This window comes from Tenrec ecaudatus, chromosome 14, assembly GCF_050624435.1.
Source record: "Tenrec ecaudatus isolate mTenEca1 chromosome 14, mTenEca1.hap1, whole genome shotgun sequence".
Lineage (NCBI taxonomy): Eukaryota > Metazoa > Chordata > Mammalia > Afrosoricida > Tenrecidae > Tenrec > Tenrec ecaudatus.
In genome coordinates this window covers 117330333-117352714 of record NC_134543.1, presented here as the reverse complement: position 1 = coordinate 117352714, position 22382 = coordinate 117330333, and the positions used below count along the sequence as shown (strand labels likewise).

At 39.0% G+C, this 22382-nt stretch overlaps 1 protein-coding gene and 1 non-coding gene across 4 annotated transcripts in view; both read left to right on the top strand.

Moving 5' to 3' along the window:
• The window catches only part of RFX7 (regulatory factor X7), a 92400-nt gene that overhangs the window by 31633 nt on the left and 38385 nt on the right, over positions 1-22382 (top strand). For all 3 annotated transcript variants that reach the window (XM_075532162.1, XM_075532163.1, XM_075532161.1), the window contains one exon: positions 15548-15581. In XM_075532162.1, the coding sequence (XP_075388277.1) occupies positions 15548-15581 (34 nt within the window). The remainder of the gene's footprint in view (positions 1-15547; positions 15582-22382) is intronic.
• LOC142427069 (U1 spliceosomal RNA) lies at positions 19076-19239 on the top strand. Its single transcript, XR_012779900.1, has one exon. It is a non-coding gene; the product is annotated as a U1 spliceosomal RNA (small nuclear RNA).

The window sequence follows — 22382 nt, the reverse complement described above, 5'->3', positions numbered from 1 at the left end:
TTGCCAGGTTTGTGAAGTGCAGCCAAGACGAAGCTCTAAGGCTGCTTGCAACAGAATAGTTGAGGCAGGGTGCTTTTAAAAAGAGCTCCAGAGATCCTCCTCTGTGTGAGAACCTCCCAGTCCCACCCCTTTTGATTGTGGCACAAATTGTGTATTGTGTGAGATAAAACACTTGCACATGAACAATTTTTGCATGTATAGTTCAGGGATGTTGATTTTATCATGTTATACTAACCAATATCCCTACTATTTTCTGAGTTATTCCATCACTACTAACATATGCGTTGTAGTTTGCAAACTGAAAGATCAGCAGTTGAAACCCATGAACAGCTCTGTGGGAGAATTATGCGGCATTCTATTTCTTTAAAGATTTATGGCCTTGGAAACTCTACAAGACTGTTCTACTCTGTCCCCTAGGGTCACTATGAGTCAGAATTGATTAGACAACAAGGGTTTTTGTGTTTCCATCACCTCCTACCCCTGTAACCATGAATAACCTTTGGTTTCTACATATTTGCTTATTTCATATATGTGAAAGTATAAACAACTGACTTATTTCAAGATTCCTTCATGCTGTGGCCTATATTGGGACATAATTTTTCTCTCTGGCTAGTATTCTGTATACACCACATTTTGTTTATCCCTTCATCTATTTATGGGCATTGAGGCTGTTTGCATCATTCGGCATAGTGCTGTTATTTCTGATGGCATTTGCATTGGGCCATGTGGTAGTTCTGTCGCCAGCTTTTAGGACTTGCTAACATTGTTCACAATGGCTGTACCATTTTTCACTCCCACCAGCAGGAGATGTGGGTTCCAATTTTTCCACATCCTCACCCACACCTATTTTCTAGTTTTCTGTGTTTGGGTAGAATGTCATTGTGGGTTTGATTTTCATCCCCTTAATGACTGATACTTCTGAGCATCTTTTCAGGTGCTTGTTATCAATTTGTATAGTCTCTGATGAAATGCCTGTTCCAGACCTTCGTTAGTTTTCTATTGGATTGTCTTTTTGTAGTTGTAGGAAGGTTTGTTGTTGTTTTGGGGGACTGTGGGGGGAAGGAAAATCCGCACACCAAAACATTGGCTAAAACAACAGCTTCCACATTTGCAATTCGGTGACATTGCGTACACGTTTGGTTTTGTGCCATCTTTGTCAGTATCCCTTTCCCAACTCTCCCGCTACCATTAACAAATTCAGGGTACCCCTGAAAGAACTCTTCCTTCCCCCTCCTTTATACTTCTGGTAACCAGTAATAATTGTTTTAAATATATTTGGCTACTCTAGCCGCAGAGTAAGAGCTATTCCAGCCCTGTTTTAACCAAATTAAGACAAAACTTTGAAACGATCCCCTTGAGCTGACAATAAATTAACTGTTTCCCATAACAAAAATCAGCACACTCTGAAGACCGCATCCAGACACTCGACAACGTAGCACCTACAGTCTTCAGATTTTTCCTGCTTATTCCCTAGACATAAGAATAAGCAGGAAAATGCACCTCACTTAGAAGGGAAAAATCGATAGGTTCAGTATCAGAAGTGTAAAAATGTGGACTCAGCAGGTGAATAGTTTAGTTTATAGTAAATTTGGCCAGGGCTTTAAAGGGAAAGATTGGCTTGCTGAATCATACTGGAAGATTAGTAAAATTACTGAAAACCAAAGATACAGAGAAAATCTTAAAAGCAAAAAGGTGTGTTACATATTTTGCTGTAGTGAACTGCTCCACAACTCATGGCTACCTATATAAAACGGAATGCTGCAGAATTGTGGTGGTCTCGTGAATTGGACCACTGATTGGACCATTGTGATCCATACAATTTTTATTGGCTAATATTTGACTTCACAACTATAGTGATCCTATAGGACAGAATAGAACTACCCTTTTGGATTTCCAAGACTAAATCTTTATAAGTAGAACAACCTCTTCTTTTTTTTTTTCCCCTGTGGAGCTGCTCGTGGTTTCGAATTGCTGACGTTATGGTTAGTCAGAACCAGCCAGACGGCAGTGAGTTTTGTTTTTGAATATTTGAAAATAGATTTCCAGGCCCTTCTTCCTATATCCCATCTTAGTCTGGAAGCTTTGTGAATTTAGTTAAAAATTATTTAAAAACAAAGCCCACATGGATGAAGTACACCAGTCTGTGTGACCACGAGGTGTCAAAGGGATCAGGCATCAAAGAACAAAAAATCATATTGTAAATGAGGAGTGCAGATTGGGGACCCAAAGGCCATCTGTAGGCAATTGGACATTCCCTTACAGAAGGGTCACAGGGAGAAGAGCCAGGCAGGGTGCAGTGTAGCACCAATGAAACATACAACCTTCTCCTAGTTCTTTAATGCTTCCTCCCCCCCCCCACATCATGTTCCCAATTCTACCTTAAAAATCCAGCTAGACCAAAGGATGTACACTGGTACAGATAGGAACTGGAAACACGGAATCCAGGACAGATGATCCCTTCAAGACCAGTGCTGGGAGTGGCGATACTGGGAGGGTGGAGGAAAGGTGGGGTGGAAAGGGGGAACCGATTACAAGGATCCTACATATAACCTCCTCCCTGGGGGATGGACAACAGGGAAGTGGGTGAAAGGAGACATCACACAGTGATGACAAAATAGTAATAATTTATAAATTATCAAGGATTCATTGGGGGGAAGCGGTGAGGGAGGGGAAAATGAGAAGCTGATACCAAGGGCTCAAATAGAAAGCAAATGTTTTGAGAACGATGATGGCAACAAATGTACAAATGTGCTTGACATACAATGGATGTGTGTATGGGTTGTGATAAGAGTTGTATGAGCCCCAATAAAACGATTCAAAACAAAACAAGCATCTTATTTTGGTCTTATGCTCTTCAGGTCTAAGTCAGCTGGAAGTGAGGCTCAGAAACTAATCTGCTTCTGGAAATTGCTGCACTTGAAACTGGCATGCTTAAAAACTACCGTGAGCTTCTCAGCACAACGTTTAAAGGAGTAACCAAGCAACCAGAATGATTAATGTACATAGAAACGTTTAAATCAACCAGGGTCTAAACAAAAAGGACCTCAAAGGTCTCAAGAAAATAAAGGCAAAAAGAGAAAGTTATTTTCCTGAGGGAGCAAAATTTTCTACAAACTTGTGAAGTATCATTGGTAAGACACAGAACATAATCAGCGATCTCTCCAAACCCCTCGTCTGGATTAAATTCCCCTCTTAAAATTCAAGGATAGGCCATACACCCTGAAGTTCTAGGTGGATGACAGTGAACAGCATTCAGGACAGAGAGATAATTGCCAGTCACAGGAAATATTTTCATTTTTTGTCAGTGAAACAGGTCTGAAACGATTGTCTAGACTATCTTAATTATGTAATTTTTTCTGTATGGTTTATTTGTTGTTTCCTTGCTTCCTGAGTTCTGCTCATTTATATATTTTCCTTTTATTTCTGAATATGCTAATGTATGTGGATAGAAAGTACCAACAAGCACCTCGTCTTATTTCTAACTTAAGCTTTTTCCCCCTACAGGCTATTTTAAATATTTTTTCTAATAAGTATGGTTTTTGTATTTTCCTTGTAGACACCCATTATCAAATTACGACCTCGCCTTGTAGTCCTAGCTTGCTGAGTTGTAATTATGAACAAATGCTGAAAAATATTAAATTTTCCTGTATCAATTTAGATGATGAAATAATTTGCATTCAATCTATTTAGGATAAATTGTATGAATAGATTTTCTAATGAACCAACTTTACACTCCTGCAATAAATTCAAGCTAGCTAACACATACTATCTTTTTAATATAATTTTGAATTTAATTACTAATTTTTACTTAGGATTTTCAATTTCTTTGAGTTGGATAATAAAATTATAGGCTATTCTGATATTCTATCTAATTCAGGTGTTAATATTATTCTTCCTCTAAAATGATTAGGAGTATGTCTTAGTTATCAATTACTGTGTAATAAACTACCCTAAAACTAAAGTGGTTTAAAACCGACAGGCATTTGTTACCTTATAGTTCCTATGGGCCAGAATTTGGGTGGCCTACCTGAATGTTTCCCAAAATGGGCAATGTGCTTGAATAAGCAGGGTCTGGGGGGAGCTGTAAAATCAGATACCTATACTTTATCGTGGTTGGATTGTGGGCTGTGATACCAAAGTTTTTAGTTGCCAGGAGGTTGCCTAGTACTTTTTTGTTTGAAAAGAGGGCAATAGACCAAATTGACATTTGGGACCTTATGTAAGGGTTTCTCAATGGGTTTCAGTTAGGATGTTAACCAAGTCTGGAGCACTGGCTCATGGACAGAGCTGTTGACAGAAGGTGGTAGTCTCACCACATGGATCTCTCCATAGGCTGAGTGAGTGCCTGTCTTCATGATCTGCCCCCAAATAAGTAATCCCAGTGAAGAGAGCAAGGCAATCACAATACCTCTGTTGAGTTAGCCTCCAAAGTTACAAACCTCTTTTTGTTAATGCATTGCATCATTTGGTTCCACCCACACTCAAAAGGAGAGAAAACATTATGATCTACTTCTTAAAGAAGCTAAAAGAGAGGGGAGTGCATATTGGGGACCCAAAGCCCATCTGTGAGCAACTGGACATCCCCTTACAGAAGGGTCGCAGGGAGGAGACAAGCCAGTCAGGGGGCAGTGTAGCACCAATGAAACATACAACTTTCCTCCAATTCTTAAATGCTTCCTCCCCGCCACTATCAGAATCCCAATTCTACCTTACAAATCTGATAAGACCAGATAGGAACCTCAAACACAGGGAATCCAGGACAGATGATCCCCTCAGGACCAGTGGTGAGAGTGGCGATACCGGGAGGGCGGAGCGAAGGTGGGGTAGAAAGGGGGAAACGATTAAAAGGATCCTACATATAGCCTCCCCCCTGGGGGACGGACAAGAAGAGTAGGTGAAGGGAGACGTCGGACAGTGTAAGACATGACAAAATAATAATAATTTATAAATTATCAAGGGTTCATGAGAGAGGGGAAAATGAGCTGATACCAAGGGCTCAGGTAGAAAGCAAATGTTTTGAGAATGATGATGGCAACAAATGTGCTTGACATACAATGGATGTATGCTTGGATTGTGATAAGAGTTATACAAGCTCCCAATAAAATGATTTTTAAAAACCCAAAACAAATAAACATACAAGTTTAAAACAACAGAAAAGAAGCTAAAAGTTTGTGAATGTAGTGAAAACACAGAATATTCCATTTTTTTCTAGTTTGTGTAAGGTTGAAATTATCTGTTACTTGCATGTTTGGAAGTTTTCACTTACAAAACTACTTAGGCCTATAGGAAAGTCCTGTTAAAGAGTAGAAAATGAACTGAATTTCATAAATTTACCTGTGCTCTGTTGCACATTCCCAACTTGGGAAACTAATTCTTCAAGGTACAATTGTTTGAGTAAATTGGAAAATTTGCATCTTATAGCCTTCTCTCTCGTCCACTCAAATAGCCACACAGTGTATGTTAGTGTGCTAAATAGCCCTTGAGACACGCTGTACTACAAGCTTGTGGGGCTTGTACACTAGCCACTACATATGGCTATTGAACGCTTGAAACTTAGCTAGATCAGTCAAGTCCAGATGATTTTTTTTTAGATTTCCAGATGATTTGTAAGTGTAAAATGCACAGTAAATTTCAAAGACTTTATATGAAAAATTTTTTAAAATCTTAATAATTTTCTTATGTGACTATGAAGTTGTTTATTTTTGAAAACTATTTTAATCATTGATATTTTGTAAATTATTATTTTTTCATGTCTTACATTGACTGATGTCTCCCTTCACCCACTTTTCTGTTGTCCGTCCCCCAGGGAGGGGGCTATATGTTGATCATTGTGATTGGTTCTTCCTTTCTACCCCCACCTTCCCCTTACCCTCCTGGTATCCTGGTATCACTACTCTCACCACTGGTCCTGAGGGGTTTATCTGTCCTGGATTCTCTGTGTTTCTAGTTCCTATCTGTACCAGTGTGCATCCTCTGGTCTCTCCAGATTTGTAAGGTAGAATTGGGATCATGAAAGTCAGGGGGAGGAAGCATTAAAGAACTAGAGGAAAGTTGTATGTTTTTTTTTCTTTTTTAATCCTTTTACTGGGGGGCTCGTACAACTCTTATCACAATCCATATATACATCCATTATGTAAAGCATATTTGTACATTTGTTGCCATCGTCATTCTCAGAACAGTTTCTTTCTATTTGAGCCCTTGGTAGCAGCTCATTTTCCCCCTCCCTTCCCCACCCTCTCTCTCTCCCTCCCTCACGAACCCTTTATAGTTTATAAATTATTATTATTTTTTCTTGTCTTTCACTGTCCCATGGCTCCCTTCACCCACTTTTCTTTTGTCCATCCCCTGGGAGGGGATTATATGTATATCATTGTGATCGGTTCCCCTTTTTCCTTCAGTAAAAAACTAGAGGAAAGTTGTATGTTTCATTGGTGCTATGCTGCACCCTGACTGGCTCATCTCCCCACCACGACCCTTCTGTAAGGAGATGTCCAATTGCCTACAGATGGGCTTTGGGTCCCCACTCTGCACAACCCCCTCCTTCACAATGATAAGATTTTTTGTTCTTTGATGTCTGATACTTGATCCTATTGATACCTCATGATCACACAGGCTGGTGTGCTTCTTCCATGTAGGCTTTGTTGCTTCTCAGATGGCCCCTTGTTTGCCTTCAAGCCTTTAAGACCCCAGACACTATATCTTCTAATAACAAGGCACCATCAGCTTTCTACACCACATTTGCTTGTCTTCAGGGATTGTATTTGGAAGGTGAGCATCATGGAATGCCAGGTTAATAGAACAAAGTGTTCTTGTGTTGAGGGAGTACTTGAGTAGAGGCCCAATATCCATCCTTGACCTTAATACTAAACCTATAAATAATATGTACATAGATCTATTTCCTCATTGTCATATATAAATATGTTTACATATATACATGCCTGTATTTAGACCTCTATAAATGCTGTTTGCCTCCTGTTCTTTCCTCTATTTCCTTTTACTTTCCTGTAGTCCCACTATCATGTTCAGCCCTCATATGGTTTTCAGTGCTCCCTCTCGATTATATTGTCCTTGATCAAGCCCTACCGGACCTCCTGCACCCTCCTCATCATCGATTTTAGATCACTTGTTGTTCTCTTGTCCTTGGGTTTATTAGCACCCACTTCCTTTCTCGTGCCTTCCCCTCTCCCATGTTCCTCAAGAACTGTTGATCCATTGTTTCCTCCTCCAGATTGTTTATCCCACCTATCTCATCTAGATAGACATGCAGAGATAATAATATTCACAAAAAATAAGACAGAGCATAACAAAGCAGCAAAAGAAAACAAAACCACCACCACAACAAAAAACACCAATGACAAAAAAGAAAGAGAAGCTTATAAATAGTTCAAGGTCTGTTTGTTGACCTTTGGAAGTGTTTTCCAGTCGAATCTGATGGGGTGCCATGCCCTGGCCCCAAAGTCTATTTTTGGTACTCCTTCGGGATTTTGTTGCTTTGCTCCCCTTGATGTTCTGTTGCATGCCCTTAGTGTTTTGCTTAAGTGTGGTGAGGTCAGATGGGACACAATTCCCTCAATGTGTCTCCAGTGTTGCCACCCCACAGCGCTATGGGTCAGTGAGGGACATCGTGTCTTCGTAGTGAGCCCAGCCCTATGATCCTCTCTGTGCATTGGCTGTTTTTAGCAGGAATGTCGCCCTCAGGGTTTAGTGAGCCAGTACGTGCTGCACTCTCTCTTCCTCCCCCTTTATTTTCTCTTCGTTCCCCTTCATTTGCTCCTGTGTGCTCTGATCAGACATGTCCCTCTCCCTGAGCTGTAGCTTCAATGTGTCCTCTGAAGTGAATGATTCTGGTGGGGGGAGAGGGGCTGTCCACATAGTTGGGATTGGAGCCTCCCCCCAGACCCCAAGTACAATTTTCAAGAAATACTCTTGTAGCAATTTTTTAAAAAACATTTTATTAGGGGCTCATACAACTCTTATCACAATCAATACATACACATACATCAATTGTATAAAGCACATCCATACATTCTTTGCCCTAATTATTTTCTTTTCTTTTTTTACATTTTATTAGGGGCTCATACAACTCTTATCACAATCCACACATATACATACATCAATTGTATAAAGCACATCCATACATTCTTTGCCCTAATCACTCTCAAAGCATTTGCTCTCCACTTAAGCCCTCCTCATCAGGTCCTCTCTTTTTTTTCCCCTCCCTCCCGGGTCACCCCTCCCTCATGAGCCCTTGATAATCCACAGATTGTTATTTTGTCATATCTTGCCCTATCCGGAGTCTCCCTTCCCCAACTTCTCTGCCATCCATCTCCCTGGGAGGAGGTCACATGTGGATCTTTGTAATCAGTTCCCCCTTTCCAACCCACTCACCCTCCACTCTCCCAGCCTCGCCCCTCACACCCCTGGTCCTGAAAGTATCGTCCACCCTTGGTTCCCTGTGCCTCCAGCTCCCATATGCACCAGTGTACAACCTCTGCCTATTCAGTCCTGCGAGGTAGAATTCGGATCATGGTAGTTGGGGGGAGGAAGCATCCAGGATCTGGGGGAAAGCTGTGTTCTTCATCGGTACTACATCGTACCCTGACTGACCATCTCCTCTCCTAAACCCCTCTATGAGGGGATCTCCACTGGTCGACATTTGGGCCTCGGGTCTCCACACTGCACTTCCCCCTTCATTCACTATGGTATATATATATGTATGTATGTATGTATATATGTATGTATATGTATATTCTTTTTTTTTTCATGATGCCTTATACCTGGTCCCTTTGGCACCTCGTGATCGCACCGGCTGGTGTGCTTCTTCCATGTGGGTTTTATTGCTTCTGAGCTAGATGGCCGCTTGTTCACCTTCAAGCCTTTAAGACCCCAGACACCATCTCTTTCGATAGCCGGGCACCATCAGCTTTCTTCTCCACATTTGCTTATGCACCCGTTTGTCTTCTGCGATCGTATCATGGAGGTGTGCAGCCAATGATATGATTTTTTGTTCTTTGATGCCTGGTAACTGATCCCTTCGGGACCACTCGATCACACAGGTTGGTGTGTTCTTCCAACTCTTGTAGCAATTTTTATGAAGCATTGGCATAGTGTAATCACATCAAGCATCATTGCTGAATTCTGCCATCTAAGAGGAGATCTCATTTTAGCCTTAGTCCTCTACAACCATCCTCACATTCCCACTTTGGCTTTCTTTATTTTGAATCTAGGTTAAGCATCTAATAATGAACACCACACTTTGGTTTAAGGCTTTTCCGTTTTAAAAGACTTGCACATACATAGCACAGCACCTAAGGGTAACATCTAAGGTACATACAAAGAAAATGAGTCCACTTGCCTGTAGCTCCAAAGATGGATAGATAGCTGTATACATACATATAGATGTACATACATAATACTTATTTATAACTATATTTCAGTATAAAGATCTGTCTTACCTCTGACCCACCTCTTTTACAGTGTAATGGAAGATAACTTAACTGCTTGGCTGTATAACTTCTGAAATTGTGCAGTAGTGGGGGAGTAGTTATCTTCCACACCAGACTACCCACCTGAATCTCTTGTCCCGTGTTTTTGTCCCATTTTTAAGAGTTACTCATTTTTGTTTAGAGCATTCAGTGCAATAAGTATAAAGAGCCTTTTAAGTTTTAAAAGAAAGTAAAGCCTTTCAAAAATCTCATCTCGAAGAAAAGTCACCCGTAGAGACGAGGCTCCATGTGCATGCATTGCATTCTCTTTGTGGTGACAGTTTCTTGCCCGGTGTTCCAGGCAACCTTCTCTGTATTGGGAGCCCAAGGCTGCCTCTGAAGAGTCAGCACCAGATGGCACTGAAGATCAGTGAAAAGTATATAAGTGAGTTGAGAACTCGCCAAAATCTTCACCTACCTCACTTGCTGACAGTACCTCGTACTTTTATGGGGAAAAGGAGTTCCAAATGGTGAGACTGGAGCATAAAATGTTCTTAATTAAAGTCAGATTATAAGTTCTTTTAGCATTTTTACTGGATAATAGTGTCAAATAAGTATCACTGTATGTCCTGGTACAAGTCATTTCACCTCTGTGATCCTCATTTTCTTTACACGTAGAATGAATCTATTATATGCTTTTTATTATGATATAATTTTTATATAAATCATCTGTTAATTTTCACAAAAAGCACTGGAGGAGTGTATGTAATATGTTTCAGGGAGGCGAAAGGATAAAATTAACTCTTTTGCTTCAAATTGGCTTTTATGCTCAGGGTAATGATAATAAATGAGCGTTATAATGACGTTAATAAGCATTGATAACCTCCTTAGTGAAGAGCGTGGCGTTCACTTTTCACACCCCAAAAAATTTTGAAATGGCAAATCTGTAGGACATTTTGTTGCTTATATTAGTTCTTAGTCTTAATGTATCTCTCAGGACATAGCATATAAAATTGCTTTGTTTCCTGAAGTCTAGCGCAGTGACTCTCAGTTAGGTACATATGGAAATATGTTAGGTATTCTTTGATTTTCAGAAATCCTAATACTCCTGGCACTTAGGAAGCAGCATCACGTGATGCCAAGCGCCCATAGTGCAGTATGTACAATCAAGAAGAATACCGTCTACCAAGTCACTTCTCCACTGAGAAACTCTAGAGTGTAGGTTACACTCTTTCCAAAGCAGATACCTTAAAGCTTCATAGGCCAGTCAAAAACTTTCCACAGTAAGTTTTAATTTGAGCTTAAGAAAACAAAAATTGGTACTGTGGATTACTTAGGCACAAGTAGCGTCCAAATGACGATTTTCATAGTTTGATGATCCTAATAATTGTATTTTTATTCAGCTAAGGCTGATATAACAAAATCAACCAATTAAGGTATGCAATTAAGTGGCATTGAGTACATTTACAGTTGTTAACCGTCACCTTTATCTAGTTTGAAAACATTTTTGTCACCCTGAAAGGAAACCACCCAGTACTCCCTAAGCAATCACAGTTCATTCCTAGTTCCCAACCCCCAGCTACTGGCTCCCATAATTTGCTTTCTGTCCCTATGCATTTTCCTGTTTGGGATATTTCATACATATGGATCAGATACTATGTGGCCTTCAATGTCTTGCTTCCTTCACTTAGCATGATGTTTTAGAGCTTCATCATGTAATAGCATGTAGCAGTACATTATTCCTTTGTTGGATTAAATAATATGGTTCAATATGGACATGTTTTTAATAATCCTTTTATTAGTTGATAATACATTGGTTGTTTTTACTTTTTTACTATTATGAGTAATGTTGCTCGAAATATGTGTTTTTGTTTGAATATCTATTTTCCATTTTTTATATATACTTAGTGGAATTGATAGGTTATATGGTTATTATATCTTTAAATTTTTGAAGAACTGCTAACTGGTTTTCTACACTAGTAAATTTTCATCAGGATTATACAAATGTTTCCATTTTTCTCTACATCCTTGCAGCAGTTTCCAATTAATTTTTCATCCCAGTTATTTTTAAGAAATGATAAATGAATGAAAATGCCTGAATGGAGGGATGTGAGATTATTTGTTTCCTTATGTACACTTTTCTCAACCTTTCATACTCCTAGAATTTGCTACTGTTGCTATCACTAGAAAGAGCCTTGGTGGTGGCACTTGTTGGGCCCTTCCCTGCTAACTGTAAGGTCAGCAGCTCAAATCCACCAGCAGCTCGACTGCGGAGAAGACCTGAAATCCGCTTCCATAAGACGACTTGCAGCCTGTGAAACCCGGTGGGGCAGTTCTCTTGATAGCTGCAGATGACATTTGTGAAGGGCATCCCTGGCAAAGGGAAGCCGAAGGGCAAAAGCCCCGATAAATGATACCAAACTTGGACTAAAACATGCCTTAAAATGAAGAGCGACTTTTACCAACAAACAGGTCACTGTCATCCTTCATGGCAAAAAAATGTGAAAGGAACTCTTTGGATACAGTGTCTGCTGCCTTTGCTGATGTACTAGAGAGTGAAGCCAACTAATTAGATAAGAAAGGGGGGAAAAGACCTATAAGATCAAAAGGAAGAACGTACTACCATTAATTCTAATTGAAATGATCCTCTACAAGACAATGCACATTCACTCAAAAGTTTAGAAGGTTTTTGGATGCAAGCATGAAAAACCAATAGTTGTTTTACACATAAGAGAAAACCATCTATAATCTACCTAAAGAAGCTTTATATGTGGAGAAAACTATAAGACATGTTGAAGTACGCACAAATATCAATACGAGGGGTTGTCCAAAAAAACAGGAATCGTGCTGGGCAGAGCAGAGATCTCTTAGTACGCATTCTTCCTGCCAGGTGAGCATCGAACAACTCGCTCTGAGGTAGTGCTCCCAGTGGTGTCGCCTGGGATGGGTCTCTGGTCACTGTGAATTTTTTCATGAAAGCTGTTTTGCTCGAACCTTGGTTTTTTTTTTTGTGAATGCCGATTTAAGACAACAGCGTGTAGTTGTGAAATTTTGTTTCCTGCTCAGGAAAAATTTTGCAGAAACTGTTGTGATGTTGACACAGCTTACAAGGACAATGTTATGGGGAAAATTCAAGTGTATGAGTGGTTTTTTCATTTCAAAAAAAGTGAATGCCGATTAATGACAAACCTCGTTCTGGCCGTCTGTCAACTTCCCAAGTGGACAAAAATGTCGATTCATAGTACATTTGGAGTTCTTTCCACCAGATCAGACTGTTGATCAAGCTTTCTATTTAGAGGTCCTGAAAAGATCGTGTAACCGTGTGCAACAAAAAAGGCCTGATTTGTGGCAGACGGGGACTGGTTTTGCTACCACAACAATGCATCTGCTCACACAGCCATCTCAGTGTGCCAGTTTTTGGCAAAGAATAGCATGCCTCTCTTGCCCCATGCATCTTCCTCTCCTGACCTTGCTCCATGCAACTTCTTTTTGTTTCCGTGAAGAAAGAGAGACATGAAAGGACAGTGATTTGATGACACAGAAGAGGTGAAGAAAAAAATGAGGGAGATGCTGTCAGCCATCCAAACAGATGAGTTTGAAAAATGTTTCCAAGAATGAACTCACAGATTTGACAAATATTTTAAGTGTCATGGAGAGTACTGTGGAGGCGATGCAGGTGTTTTGTAAAAATATTTAAATAGGTAGCAAGGAGAGGGGATTCCAGGGTTTGGGGGTACCTCCTCGTGTATATATACACACACATATATACAGAATCACCCATATATAATTCAAATGTAATATTAAACAAATTCAGTCAAACGAGATAAAAATCTGAGCAGCTCATTTCAAAAGTTTTAAAATTAAATGTTGAATATTTTATGACCTTAGAATTTCTTAAATAAGAAAAAATGTACATCATAAGGAGGAAAATGGATAAACTTGACTAAATCACACATTTAAATTTTAAATGCTTAGCTGCTGTTGAAATCCACAAGCTACAGATGGAGCATTCTGCTGTAAAGACTTACAACCTTGGAAACCCTCTGAAGAAGTTCTACTCTGTCCTATAGAACTGCTATGAAGTTAGCATCTGAAATACATGAAGAACAACTTAGCAAATAGTCAACTTCATTTAAAAACATGCCATGGAGACGTCGGACAGGGCAAGCTATGACAAAATAATAATTTATAAATTATCAAGGGTTCATGAGGGAGGGGAGCGGGGAAGGAGGGGAAAAATGAGGGGCTGATGCTAGGGGCTTAGGTGTAGAGCAAATGTTTTGAGAATGATAAGGGCAATGAATGTACAAATGTGCTTTACACAATTAATGTATATATGGATTGTGATAAGAGTTGTATGAGCCCCTAATGAAATGATTAAAAATAAATCATTAAAATGGGCAATGAATAGAGGAGAAAACCCATCTGGCAAGTAAACTGGGGAAAAGGTACTCAATAGTGTTAGTAATTGAAAAAAATGACAATGTTTTAAAAGACTGAAATGCCATTTTGTATCTGTGTGTGTGTGTGTTTATAGTATGGGAAAATAGGAAATATGCATACATGAAAATATAAGTTGATTTCTATATTTTGAAGAGGAATTGGTTAATATATAATATCATAAAGATACATTTATTACCTAAGCCCCAGAAAATATACATCTAAAGTTAGAACTGACAAATTATTGTGTATATATAATAATAAATATATATATGAAGACATTTTTGCAGCATTATTTGTGGAAATACTGGAAACTACATAATAATTATCTTTCAGTAGAGGAGTACATGAATACATTTGATATATTCATTCTGCAAAACACAGTGAAATGAACTTCATCTAAGTGTGTCTTCATTGCTGGCTCCCTAAAATAATATTGAGTGAAAACATTGCAGAATAGGTAATGATATTTATATTAATATTTATAAACCCCACAGAGCGATCATGTATGTTTCTTATAGATAGTTGCATATGTAATAAAAGTATTAAAATAATCAATGGAGAAGGTTGTACATTAATGATGGTGGTTGTCTTTGGTGCAACAGGAGGAAAATGAGACTGAGCAAAACAAAGGAGTCAAACTTCATTTATATCATTCTATTTTATTAAGTATGAAATAAAATGAAAAGACGCCATTAAATAATTTGCAAGGTTTCTTAACTAGCTGGAAATTCTTGGACTTTTTAATCTTGCGTATAGTTTTGGTTGTGACAGACACTGTTGTCCGCTTTCTGTATCCATACGGTCAGGTGCTGGTAGAAGAGGAGTCCATTGAGCTGGCTGACAAGGGTGGCAACAGTGGGTTCGTGCATAGCAACAATTCTGTTGTCTGTCCCCAGGCAGGAGGTTATATGTAGATCCTTGTAATTGGTTCCTCCTTTCTACCCCCACTTCCCTCTTCCCTCCTGGTATCGCCACTCACACCACTGGCCCTGGCCACTCACACCACTGGCCCTGAGGGTTCATCTGTCCTGGATTCCCTGTGTTTCCAGTTCCCGTCTGCACCGATGTGCATCCTCTGGTCTAACCAGGTTGCAAGGTAGAATTGGGATCATGATAGTGGGGGAAGGAAGCGTTTAAGAACTAGAGGAAGGTTGTAAGTTTCATCAGTGCTACACTGCACCCTGAGTGACTCATCTCCTCCCCAATATCAAGTCTTTAGATCTATGGTGGAATCCACTCAATGGCAGCAAGTTGCAATGGCTTTTAACTGTTAAGCAAATCATCATCCAGAATGGCAAGCAGACAGTAAAAATTATAATTCATTGTAAACTCTACTCTATTTTTAAGTATAATACATCAGCATTTACATATTGTTAAAAACTTATAGTTGTTTGTTGATCATTTGTAATAATATAGTATAACCATAGTGGGCTAAGCAATGCAGTTGAGTCAGAAAATACTTAGAATGTATATTAGGATTTAACTTAGTATAATGAATGAGAAGTAGTTCCTGTTTTGCTTTATGAAAGATACAATATACAACACAATTCTGAATCTTTAAACATTTTACTTAACTAGTTTTCCCTTCTTCCGTGCTAGAAAAAGATATCTAAGAATATTTCATAAGTATTTCAGTATACTTTGTGATTATTATTAACCTAACTTATTTTTTCTTCTAGCAAAACTGTGCAATCTAAAGTGGACTGCATCTTGGTAAGTAAAATACTACATTTTAAAGTTCTTCTGTAACAAGGTTTTTACTGTTATATATATTATTATTAAGTAAATATAGATTTTAAATATATCCCAATTTTAATGAATTGTATATAAGCCCTATGTGGACACTTTCCTACAATTCATCAATAAAGAAATTGCAATCTAAAATAATCAAATGTTTAAAAATTTCACAAGCCTTTACTGAAAAGATCACTTAAACAATTATAGTAGAGGCTTATTTTCATGTCCTGATAAATCTTTAAGCCTTGGCTTAAAGAAAAGTTTTTAGATGTTAAATGAGTCCTTGGTTACAATAGCATGATTTTTGTATTTGAGATGCTAACCATTAGACATTAAAGTGATCATAACTGGTTTGAATTTATTATTGTTTTATTAAAAACTATAATAATTTGTTTAAAGAAAAGCTTATTAAATGCTTGATGGATGTTTTATGTTATATTCTTTTTTATAGTTTTGGCAGCTGAAACATACTTTGCATATTTGGGTGGCTAATTTTTAAATATTAAAGCAATAATCATTTAAATTTAGATGATGACTTCTTAGGACTTAGTTTCTAAGCATGTAAAGGAAGGAACCATGGAGCTGTGGGCTACTCTTTTCTTTCAAAAACTCTGCTTTTTAGACTCTAGAACATTCAAGGTTCTGCACTGTTGAATTCCACCGAGTGTCTGTGCTGTCAAGTTCCCCTTAGTTAGTATTCTTTCCCAACACTTGACTTCAGGTTTGTGTTTTCCTATGTATAACTCATCACTGACTTGTTTTTAATCATCTGGTGCTGAAATGACGTATGATATTGTATTAGCATTGAGGTGTTTGAGAATAGTGGTAATTTCTAGGAGAGAGATAATTTGATCAAGTTGACTTTTCTAGGAGTCCTGGTGGTGCGGTGGGTCAAATGCTGACCTACTAACCCAGAGATTGGCAGTTCAAATCACTAGCAGCGCTACAAGGAAAGCATGTTGATAGTCTGCTTTCAAGACTACAAAGCACAACCCTCCGGGTGGTTTTCTGCTCGGCCCTGGTAGGGTCACTGTGAATTGGAATCTCCTCAGCAACTTACTTTTCTAATTCAGTAGCTAAGAAAGAAGACATTCTGGGGTGTTTTTTCTCTTTTACCGATCACTTAGTCTTTTTTCTCTAACATTAGCCATATAAAGTAGATATTTCTTTTTTTACCTCTTTAATATTTTTCTCTTTTTTTGGTTTTCAAAATTTTCTGTATTTTTTTCTTTTTAGTTTTAAAATAATTTTATAGAGAGCTCATATAACACTTATTAAAATCCATCCATACATAAAGTAGATAATATCATAATCCTTTGTAAATTAAGAAGCTGATACTTTAGCATTTTGTTAAATTATTATTGAACACCTGTCTGCCAGTTCTAGACCTATGAGGAATAATAATTTTTAAAAGGCCTATTTTTTGCCCTCAAGAAACTCAGTTTTTATTACGATAGCTTCAAGAGTGCTCTGGGAACCTACAAAATGAGGGTGTGGGATGCAGCGACAGGAATGGAGAGGTTGACATTATGTTTCTCTCCCACCCACCAACCCAACATGCAGAGCATTTCCTGTCTCTCTCAACTGTCCTGATCTGCTCGTCAGTCACGATTGCATGATTAGTATGCGCTGGACCCTATTCTGGGTGCCAGGGTACAGTGGTAAGCACGTCAGGTACATTTCCTAATTAGGACATCTGCTCACTTTTTTAGTACCTGAGGTAACTTTAAAGGATTACTAATTTTTTTTTCTTCATTGAGCATATGGAGGTTGAAACCTGGTATAAAATTATAGAATAAAATATTTATAAATTCTAAGCAAGAACTCTCCACCCAATTAAAAAAATCTTTGAAAGCTAAAAAGTGTTTGTTCTTAGGGTTAGGATATAGTAGAGGGTGGGGATGGGTGTGTGTGTGTGTGTGTGTGTGTTATAACCTTTTTTATAGCACTGCTGTTTAATGCTGTGCTAGGTCCTGGACAAACAGTGATGAACAAGATGTAAGGTTACTATTCCCATGAAACTTACATATGATTGGGTAAAAGTGAGTAAATCGGCTAACTGGTCAACCAACTAAAAGAGATCCATATTAATATCCATTCTAAAAAATAGCAGTCAAATGGAATGTGGACCTTATCACACAATATCATTAATATCACCTACTTGCAAAATTTTGCCGAAAATAATTTGGAAACAACTGCCACCGTTGAACTGGCCAAAGTTTAAGCAAAATTCCAAAGAGAAGGAGGAATGTTATTATCTGATCATCAGATGGTTCTTGACTAAAAGCTCTCCCTGTTTGTTTGTATTTTATCAATTATATAAAGCCTCCAACTGTGTAGATTGTGGAACATTATGGATAACATTAGAACACTTAATTGTGCTCATACAGAGCCAGTACATGGGTCAAATAGGGAGTCGTTGTACCAGGATGAAGAGATACCTCCTAGAGTCTGGCTTGAGTGGCGATTAGAATTGCTATGAGCTGAAATGTGGAAAACTGGAGGAGCAGCAGCTTTCAGAAAAAATCAAGGTTTTGTGATGCTAAGTTTTATTGCCTTTAGACAGCAAGTAAGGTCTCAGGTCTCACAAAGATGGGACCCTGAAGCATTGTGGGAGTTCCAGTGCCCGATATTCAAACTTATATAAGTACCAGTACCCAATATTGAAACTTTCACACATTAAAGTCATGGATTGATTGAGATTAAGACGGAAAGAGTGAAGGATGAATAAATTTAATAGTGCCACATAAAATATATTCCATTGAAAGCAGACATACAGGACAGAGTAGCTGTGTTAGTCTGGGTTGACTAGAGAAACAAATCTATAGACACTCATGTGTATAAGAAAGAGCTTTATATAAAAGAGCAGTTATATATTGAGAAAACATCCCAGTCCAGATCAAGTCTATAAGTCCGATATTAACTCATATGTCCGATATCAGTCTATAAATTCCTCTTCACACTCACGCAACACATGCAATGACGATGAATGCAGGAAGTTCACAGGACAGTGGGTGAAAAATCTTGTGGACCTAGTTGTAGTGGAAGCATCTCAGCATTGGTGTGGGTCTGTATGTGACTCATCCAGCTTCAGGGCTCTGGCTCCATCAGCATATCTCCATGAATGAGCAATTCCATGAGCAACAGGAATGTCTTACAAGGAAGATGTGTGTCCTTCCTCCAAGGAGGAAGAGAGGAGTTCCCAGAATCCTCAGAAGGCCAAACCCACACAGAGGCCTCATTGCTTATGACCTGATTGACAGGTGAGACTCCACCCCTTCACAAGTTGACAGGAGGTTATGTAACTGACACAGTAGAATTGGGCCATCGTGTTGCTGTAATCTTTAAGCCTACTATATCGTTCTCCTATGGAATGGCTGGTGGGTTAACAGCAGAAAATTTTAATCACTGTACTACCAGGGCTTCTTTTATGAGGAACAAGAATATGCAGTTAAAAAACTATGTGTGTGATACTTACCTGGCAGGGGAGATACCATGATCATGAAGATGGTTTTTCCAGGGTGAGGCTCACCCATTGCACTCTGGGTGTGCTGACCACTGCAATTTCCCCAAATGTGGAAAACTTGACTGCATAATTTGTGGTAGTAGGGGACTGCATTCATGTTCTCCCCTGTGAGAAAAAAAAAAGAAGTATATGTGTGTGTATGCATGTACATGTTACACACATACTATATTTGTATAACATTTCTTTGGTAATACTTAAGAAACACATTTTTAGCTATATTATCAGGTTTTCTTGTTCTTAAAATAATATTTATATTATTTAAATTAACATATTTATACATTTTATTAAAGTATTTTGCTATGAAAAGACATCTCTAGAATAATTGAACTAATAACATCGAAATACACACCCTTGTTAATTGCTCATGAACCATCCTCCAGAACAGATCTATATGCCAGGCCATAAAGTGAGTCTCAGTAGATTTGAAAAGATTATCATCAAACAAAGAATGTTATCCAACCACAATGGAATTAAATTTGGAATCAGTAACAGAAATGTGGGTGGGGGGAAATAAGAAAGAAATTTGGAGCATATGCAAGTAAGTGAAATCAAACACCATACTCTTAAATAACCAGTTTAAGAAATACGCTAGTTAGGCCCCAAGCAGAGCCAAACTGACCCCTCCCTAGAATTTTGTGCGACAGAGAGCAGCACTGAACTTACAGGTTGGGGAGAGGGACCAGAATACCATACCCACATGGAAGCAAACCGAGAAGGAAAAGGAAAGGGAGAGGCGGTCTAGACCCCATGTTACACACCAAGCTCAATGGACGACATCCCTGCACAGAGCCGCTAACTCACAGAGAGGACTATGGGACCAGCAACAGCTCGTGACATGTTGCCACCTTACTGGAGCACACTGTGACAGAGGATAATACCGGGGAGGTCGTGCGGTCTGAACCCCCCACCCCACCCCTCAGCAGAGAAACCAAGAAGGGAACATAACAGATCAGCAACCGGAGTAAAGCAAAGCCACAAAGCCCCTAAAGAGCCCCCAAAATAGACTGCAGGCTAGGGGGGCAGCTCCCAGAATTCCCTTACGACTAATATATATTTTCCTCTTTTTCCAATCTTTTGTTTTCTTTTTTGGTCTATGTTATTGTTGGTTTTCCTACTTATATAAGACAGGCATGGGAAGCAAGCTTGAGGAGAAAACAAGGGAACCAATGGTTTTGGAGGGACTTGTGGAGAGAAGGTGGTGGGGAAACGGTGTGATGAGAAAGCAACCCCATAGGGGAACAACTAAGGTATTAAACAACAAGGAATTAAAATAAACAACTTAGAAATCCTGCGGGTGTTGGGGCAACCATAGTCTAGCTGAGAGGAAGTACTAAGAGGGAGAGGAAGCAGGGTGAGCGTGATGGTGGGGCAGGAGGAAAGAAGGTAAAAGGAAACAGGAATAATCTAGGGACCAAAGCTATGGATAAGCATAGATGTGTACATATGTAAATACAGTAAGCTATAAAAATAAAGGTATTGGCTTAAATGGAGAGCAAATATTTTGAGAATGATGAGGTTAGTGAATATATAAATGTGCTTTACACAATTGATGTATGTATGGATTGTGATAAGAGTTGTATGAGCCCCTAATAAAATAATTTTTAAAATAAAATAAAGGTATTGGCCTATGTACATATATTTATATGGCCATACACTGAGGTGGTGGACACACTTCAGGCCCCTACTCATACCCTCCCTCAATACAAGAACACTTTGTTCTAACAAACTGGCATTCTTGGTGCCACCTTCCTGGCACAATCATTGAAGATAAAATGGGTGCATAAGGAAATGTGATGAAGAAAGAGAATGGTGCTAGGCTATTAAAAGAGGTAGCATCTGGGGTCTTAGAGTCTTGAAGTTACACAAGTAGCCATCCAGCAAAGAAGCAACAAGCCCACATGGAAGAATCACACCAGCCAATGTGATTATGAGGTGTCAATAGGACCAGGTAATAGACATCAGAAGACCCATAACAAACAAACAAACAAAAACATAGTATTTAGAAAGAGGGGGGTCAGAGCAGAGACCCAAAGCCCATCTCTAGAAAATGGGACATCCCCCCACAGAGGGGTCACAAGGAAGGGATGAGTCAACCAGGGTGCAGTAAAGCACCGATGAAACAATATTCCTCACAGCGAATCCAGGACAGATGACTCCTCCAGGACCAGTGGTGAGAGTGGCGATGCCTGGAGGGTGGAGAGAATGAATGTAGGATATAAAGGAGGAACTGTGGAGAGCAAATGCTTTGAGAATGATTGGGGCAGGGAATGTGCAGATGTGCTTTATACAATTGATGTTTGTATATGTATGGATTGTGATAAGAGTTGTATGAGCCCCTAATAAAATGTTTAAAAAGGGGGGGGGAGGAACTGATTACAGGAATCTCTGTATAGCCTCCTCCCTGGGGGAGGGACAGCAGAGAAGTAGGTGGGGGAGACATCAGACAGTATAATATATGACAAAATAATAATTTATGAATGATGAAGGGTTCATGAGGTAGGTAGAGGGGAGTGGGGAGGGAGGGGGAAATGAGCAGCAGATATTAAGGGCTCAAGTAGAAGGCAAATGTTTTGAGAATGATGATGGCAACAAATGTACATATGTTCTTGACACAATGGATGTATGTATGGATTGTGATAAGAATTGTACGAGCCCCCATTAAAACTATTTAAAAAAAAAAGAAACAATGTTCCTCTGGTTCCTTGAGGCTTCCTCACCCCCATTATCATGACTCCAGTGCTGCCTCTCACTTTGGACTAGACCAGAACATGTACATGGAATCCAGGAATAGGAAGGGGATCTGATCGCAATGATCAACACATAAGCACCTCCAGGAGGAAGAGCACAGAAACCATGGGGGAAGGGAGGCAGTGGTCGGTGTGAAATATGAAAATAATAATTTATAATCTATCAAGGGGTCACAAGGGCGGGGGACGGAGAGAAGCTGACACCAAGGGCTCAATAGAAAGTAAATGTCTAGAGAAAAAATGATGGCAACATATGTGCAAATATACCTGATACAATTGATGTATAGATTGCAATTAAGTGTTGTAAGAGCCCCCAATAAGATGATCTTTTAATTAAAGAAATATATTATTTAAAATGCGGCATAGCAAAAATTATGAAGAGCCGCAAAAGCAGTGCTTTCAGAAAAATTTATAGCTATGAAAGTTATTTTTAAAAAGAAGAAAAACAGTACATCAGTAACCTAACCTCTAACCTTAAGAAGCTATAAAAAGAACAAACTCAAA